This window comes from Nicotiana tabacum, chromosome 17 (assembly GCF_000715075.1).
Source record: "Nicotiana tabacum cultivar K326 chromosome 17, ASM71507v2, whole genome shotgun sequence".
Taxonomy (NCBI): domain Eukaryota; kingdom Viridiplantae; phylum Streptophyta; class Magnoliopsida; order Solanales; family Solanaceae; genus Nicotiana; species Nicotiana tabacum.
In genome coordinates this window covers 107,326,287-107,332,967 of record NC_134096.1, presented here as the reverse complement: position 1 = coordinate 107,332,967, position 6,681 = coordinate 107,326,287, and the positions used below count along the sequence as shown (strand labels likewise).

Here is a 6,681-nt window from a genome sequence, read left to right as displayed (position 1 = left end):
GCATGCCTTATTAAGATCTTTATAATCTACGCACATGCAGAATTTATTGTTCTTCTTAGGAACTACTACCACATTAGCTAGCCAGTCCGAATATCTTACCTCTCGAATTGAACCAATCTTAAGTAGACGGGTTACCTCTTCTCTGAGAAATTTATTCCTTGCTTCTGCGATTGGGCGCTTCTCTTTCCTTACCAGAGGTACGCTCGGGTTCAAGCTTAACTTGTGCACGACTATCTCCGTTGGGATTCCTGTCATATCCTCGTGCGACCATGCAAAACAATCAGCATAATTTTAATTAATTCAATAAAATCTGAGCTGAGCTCTAAGTGCAGTCCTGCTCCTAAATGGAGCTTCCTTCCTGGGAATTTTTCAAACAGTGCAATTTGCTCTAGTTCTTCTGTCGTGGACTTCGTTGCGTCAGTTTCTTCCGGTACTTGGAAATACCTTAGTACCTGATGTTGTTCCGACTCCTCTATCTTCGGGGGAATTCCCTCTGGTTCGGGGCAGACCTCGTCGGTCTCGGGAACCGCGCCTCTTTGATATCTCTCATGGCCGACACTAATTCAACTGCACTAATGTTGAAATTATATTTTGATAACTTTGGATAGGAAGGGCCTCGTGACCCTGGGATCTCCCTATCCTACAGTGGTCTGTTATTCCGTCCGTGATCGGTTTTTCTATTATTGATAAACTTGTCAACCGACCGGAAGCTCCTGCCGCGACCTTCTGTCCGCTCGTAGGGTAGAAAACAGCCCCTTGAAACTCGTCTATCTGAGTCGGCATCATCTTTCACTTTATCTTTGTTCTTCTCTCATACTTTTACTGATGACGGGAAGTCAACCTGATCGTCATCGATCCTTATCTTTGACTTGTACTGGTTGTGGACATCCGCCCAAGTTGTAGCTTGAAACTAGAGCATACTTTCCTTCAGCTTTCGGGAAGCATCCGAACTCCTTGGGATTAAACCCTTAGTGAACGCTTCAGCTGCCCATTCATCCGGAACAGCCGATAACAACATCCTTTCCTTCTGGAACCGGCTAACGAACCTTCGTAACAATTTAGACTCTCCCTACGCGATCTTGAATATGTCGGCCTTTCAGACTTGTACCTTTCTGGCACCGACATGGGCCTTGATGAATGAATCTGCGAGCATCTCGAAGGAATCTATGGAGTGCTCAGGCAGTAATGAGTACCACGCCAAGGCTCCCCTCGTGAGAGTCTCACCAAATTTCTTCAATAATATAGATTCAATTTCATGAGGAGCCAGATCGTTTCCTTTCACCGCCGTTGTGTATGTGGTGATGTGTTCCTGTGGATCTAAAGTTCCATCGTATTTCGGCACTTCATGCATTCTAAACTGCTTAAGGATTAGTTCTAGGGCTGCACTAGGTTTGTATGGTAGTTGGATATACTTCTTCGAGTTCGGACCCTTTAATATTGGCAGTGCGCCCGGGATCTGATCCATGCGGGCTTTGACTTCCTTCATGAACTGTAAAAGTTCTTCCTTGAATGGATCGTTGTCGCTGTTGAGCCCAGATCTGCTCCTCCCAGCCCCGTCGGGGCCAACTTCGACCCTGGGAGTGTTGTTGTTGACTCTTTATGTTGTTTTGGTTCGTAGGAACAATGGGAGGAACTGGATCTCACCTGTTTGCATTATTTGAAGCGCCTGTTTTAACTCCGTCATAACCTGATCCTGCCGCGTGAGGTGGCCTAGGATGATTTCCTGTTGCTCTTGCAGGGTCATCACCACGTCTGCTACGTGCCCCTGGTCAGCATCATCTGTAGTCATTTCCCGTACTCGTCTGGGATACTGCCCGTCATACACCGGCGTGACATCTTCCCCCTCATTGCGAGTGTCGTTAATTGAGTCCTCAAAATGGGGGTGTTCCCCTTGAACCTCAGGATTGTGAGTGTTGTTAATGGTATTGATTGTCATTCTTTGTGATTTTGCTAAGACAAGAACGATCAAAGCTTGTGAGTGAAAGAGGTAAGGATCAACTTAACCACGCGACTGTCTAGGCCCTGCGGTGGGCGCTAAACTGTTTACCCGAAAAATGGTATAGTTGAATTTGTACGTGATTTCTAGAAAAATGAATCAATTTGATCCCATAAGATAATGAATCAGTCAATTTGGATGCAAGATACTTAGCTCAAATGTAGATAAAATGATAGATATGGAGAGCCCGGGGACAGGGTTTCCGGGCCAAATGATGATAAGAACCACAAGCTAGAAAAATAGTTGATGCTGTATTGGAAGAATTCTTTGATATATAGAAAATCGTCCCTTACAATGACCGCTGAGCCTATTATTTATAGCTGAGTGTGTGTAATGGTTGGGCCTACCACTAATGGTAATTATTGAAGTGCGGTAATGGAAACTAACGGTAAACATAAATGCCTAAATTCCTGAAATGAGCCGTTACTCTTTAATACTGTGGAATATTTTTTTTTATTAAATGCTACTGGGCACATCATGCTTAATGCCTTTATAGATTTGCCTTTCTCAGTGACACACGAGGTAGATGTGCCCGATTTTCTATCAGCTTCAATTTTATGTGTCCCCTTTTTGGTGACCACGTAACGTAACATATTTAACCCAATACACTATGTGACTCACCCAATTGACATTATTAATTTAACCAGATAAAGGAAGAAACTCGGAGAAAGTCCAAAATTTCCATGCTTAGCCAAAAATACATAAAAAGGTGGGGTCCAATTCTTAATTCTATTGAAAATAGACCTTTCTCATCTCTTTAGTGACTATTTAGGATAAACACAAATTTGGATTTTGTCAATAGTGAGTTCACAGTAAGAATGGAAGACCAAGAGCAGGGGACCAAGTCAAGAGTTATGAAGGTAGACTCTAAGGAATCATGGGATTTCCATGTTAATCAAGCCACTGTTCAAGGATCCCCTGTAAGTAAAACCTGCATGGCTATTTAAATCTTGATTTATTTTCTTTATCTGTGAGTTTAAGCTTTTCCAAGAATATTCCCCCTTGTATTCGTGATTGAAGCTTATTCGTTTCTTCAAGTTGGAAACTCTTTTGTGGAGTTTTCTATTTGTAGTATGTGTCAATTCATTTTTCCCTTTTTGGGGTTTTTGTAGATTGTGGCACACTTTACTGCTGCTTGGTGTATTCCCTCTGTGGCAATGAACCCCTTTATGGAGGAGTTGGCTTCTATGTACCAAAATACTATTTCTTTTCTCACAATTGATGTGGATGAGGTCAAGGTAATTTCTTTAGCCCTTTGCTGTAAAAGACACAACTTTAAAGCTTAATAGATGTAGAAATTTCCTTTGCTGAACCTACTGCTAAGTGCTAAGGTCTGGTCTGGTCTGGTCTGGTCATGGGAGGTTAGTTGCCCGTGGCTGTGGCATCCCCTTCGGTGATATAAGATTGTTAATACAATATCTATTATATTGTGTGTCTTCCTGATTTGAGTTAAAGGGGTCAACAGAAATACAGAATTGGCAAGACCGGATCGATATTGGCAGTGTAAAGCCCACAATCCTGACTTGTTTACTTAGGACCCGAGTCGAGCTGAGTGTATGGCAGATGTTGGAGTTAATTATGCAGGACTTTAATGCATGTGACATAGCCGGGTGATGTCTTATACTAGTCCTTTTTGGCTTTCCAGTAGTATATCTCTCTAATTAAATACAGCATGTTGAGATCTCATAAGCAAAGTATAAAAGATAGCGAGAACCCAATTATCGGGCTGTACCAATTCATCCTTGTCTACAAGTTTGTTGATACTGCTATCCGTCTAAAAGTTCACATCTTCATCAGGAAGCAACTTCGAGACAGGGATTTGGAAAAGGATGTGATATATCAGACTAGATATATCCTCTGATCAAACATTTAGTTGTCACGAACTGCAACCTTTGGTTTAATTGGTCTTGCTTTTACAGCATAGTTTGATGCCATGGATAGTGATTTCATTTGGCGTCAAGAGGGTCTTTTATAAATCCATTACACCAAGAAAAACAAATTGGTCTTCAAACTGATGACTCTTGGAATGTCCTTAATTGAGATCATCTCTTTTATTTCTCCTTCACTCAAACATGTAATTCATGACAAGTCATTACTCCTATTCCAAAAACAATTTTAAATCTCTTTAGTTTCAGAGAGTTGCTTAGTTGTGTGGCCTTACTTGTCTTCATCTGTTCCAATGTCTTATAGAATCTTGGTTATGAGTTATGACGAATCAGTCATACAATGATGTCAGAATAACCTCATAGGCATTCAATATGACAATATCACATTGTGCAACAAGAATATGTTCGTAGACAAAGTGAATATCACAATTAGTTTCATAAAGTGGATTATGTGGTTCATCCCTTTTATTACTTTTGCCTGTCTACTATGATGAGCCTTTCAATTTGACGAGGAGGCAACTCCTGTTGTACAAAGGCTGGGTCTTTTTCTACTTTGATAGCATCATCCACTTGAAAAGGAGATTTGCATGAAAAGGAATTGTTTGGAGAATAAGATGCTTCAGATGGGATTTGTTTCACTAAAATTCCTCCAACTCCCAAGTGAAACAGGCTTAAGTTTGAGCTTTTGGATTGTCTTCTTAGCTTGCATGCTACAACTTACTATTGTTTGGCTTACATGAGTGGGTCAGAGAAATAGAAATCTCTATTGTTTTGCTGAAATGTTTTTATATCCTTCCTATTTTCTGGTGTAATATTCCGAGTTTCTCTTTTTGAGTATAATTAGGATGTGGTCTATTAAAGGTATTTATTCCCTAGTTGTCCCAACTTGACACTTGGGGCCAATTAAACTTGACACTTGGGGCCAACTAAACTTGACACTTGGGGTTAATTAGCTTCTACAAAGTCATTTGATATTGTTCACAACTTCACATGATTGTCAAATGTCAACCGAGTCAACCATAATGGTAGTTTGTTGTCAAGTCTTCACCCAATGGTAAAAATTTGTTTTGCTGTTAATCATTTCCTGAAATATTGAGCATTCAGGAAGACTTACATCTCTCACTATTGTACTACTTGAAATCCTCCCTTCCCCTTTCTCTCTAAAAATGCTTGAAATCTGAAGAAACTAAAACCATGAAATGATTTCCAAAGAAGTAATATCTAACACAAAATGTTGGAATTTCCCATATTAAATCAGAGAATAACCACTTGGTTTTCGTCTTTCAGTTTTACCATTCCTCATTTTTTGTTGTTTAAGATATAAGCTCGTTGATATTTAAGATATTTAAGAGTAGAATAGTCATTTCAATTATTTGCAAGTGGCCAAGTTGAGAGATTCTTCCTCTCCTGGTCGCAAATCTTCTTATGTGCATTGCAATCAGACATGGAATATGCAAATATTTTGTCTAGGGAAAGGCTTCACATTTTATAATCATAAAATATAATGCAATCACTTCAGATACTGTCTAGCATTACCGTAGATATGTTAGATTAATGCTACAAGATTCTCGTTTGTAGAGTGAGTTTGATGATTATCTAACCGGATTCTTCTTCAGCGATTCCTGATCTTTTCTCTATTAATTGTGGATGGAGAATCTGATTGATAATAGCTAGGTATTTGCATTAATTTTCATAATGAAAATAATAATAATTCAAGTTTCTAACTAGTATGAAACTGTATTCTAGGAAACCAAATGTATATATCATTTGACATTGAAGTAATCATTGATAAGCTACTAGCGAACCCGTTAAGATTTTATTTAGCTACCTAGTTTCTCTTCTCTATTTCTGAAACAGTACTCTGTTGTCTATTTGATCTGTTGAAAATCCATTGGCACGAACCTTCATAGACAGATGAATTTCTCCATGTTGTCTGAAGAAGCTATTGTCCACATTCAAACGCAAGATTTTGTTATTTGTTGTATGTCTTATTCCTTTTCAGTCTTGCTAGTTTCTGGTGTTAAAAAGGCTGTATATCACAACCTTACTGCTTATACTGGTAAATATGGCAGCTAGATTGTATTTAGCTATGATAGAGAACCTTTTAAGCAAGAACTCTGAATTTCAGGTTCCACCTAATATACGCAGATTAACATGCTCGGATCTTGTTTTACTGGGATGATAGGTTGGTGATTCACATTATTTTGTTTTTGTTTGCGGTTGGTAGGAGGTGGCTAGCAAATATGAGGTGAAAGCCATGCCAACATTTCTGCTGCTGAAAGATGGAGTGCCAGTTGACAAGCTAATTGGTGCAAATCCAGATGAGATAAGGAAAAGGGTCCAGAGTCTTGCTCAGTCCAACCCTACAGATATAGCCTAGTCCAAATAATACATATATCCCTTTTGTTGTATAATGTGCTGCAAAAGAGATTCTTTGAGTGTGTGGCTTGTGCTATTTCATCTTTAAATTGTAGATAATTCCATATCCACTTACAGAAGACTGTTTAATAATAGTGCTTTTTCTGTCTTCAAGGAGTGTAAGTAACAGATAAGTTTAACTTAATTACTCAAGAATGTCTTTTCTGGACACTGAGAAGGTATTTGGCCTTATGTTAGATAGTGGTCCTGGAATCTATGTGCATGCCAAATGCAAAAAAGGAATCCGAAAACGAAAGGACTCTTATGTGCTTGTAATTTGTCGTTGCACCAGTAAAGGGGCGATAAGTGAGACTAGTGTTCTTATTTCAACTTACCGCGAATCATTGATTTGAATTTTTTTGCTTTTTCTTTCTTTTATGG

At 39.2% G+C, this 6,681-nt stretch overlaps 1 protein-coding gene across 1 annotated transcript; it reads left to right on the top strand.

Annotated features, from left to right (window-relative positions):
* The first annotated feature begins 2,732 nt into the window (after nucleotides 1–2,732).
* On the top strand, nucleotides 2,733–6,471 carry LOC107816468 (thioredoxin-like protein CXXS1). The gene is made up of 3 exons (XM_016642191.1): nucleotides 2,733–2,916; nucleotides 3,109–3,234; nucleotides 6,110–6,471. The coding sequence occupies exons 1-3, from the start codon at nucleotides 2,815–2,817 to the stop codon at nucleotides 6,260–6,262; spliced, it is 381 nt and encodes a 126-aa protein (XP_016497677.1). The 5' UTR covers nucleotides 2,733–2,814; the 3' UTR covers nucleotides 6,263–6,471.
* The last annotated feature ends 210 nt before the right edge of the window (nucleotides 6,472–6,681 follow it).

Excerpts from the sequence above, each read along its gene's own strand:
- LOC107816468 (XM_016642191.1), top strand. The coding sequence starts at position 2,815 with ATGGAAGACCAAGAGCAGGGGACCAAGTCAAGAGTTATGAAGGTAGAC. Across the intron at positions 2,917-3,108 it reads CCACTGTTCAAGGATCCCCT|ATTGTGGCACACTTTACTGC; the intron begins GTAAGTAAAACC and ends GGGTTTTTGTAG. Across the intron at positions 3,235-6,109 it reads TTGATGTGGATGAGGTCAAG|GAGGTGGCTAGCAAATATGA; the intron begins GTAATTTCTTTA and ends TGCGGTTGGTAG.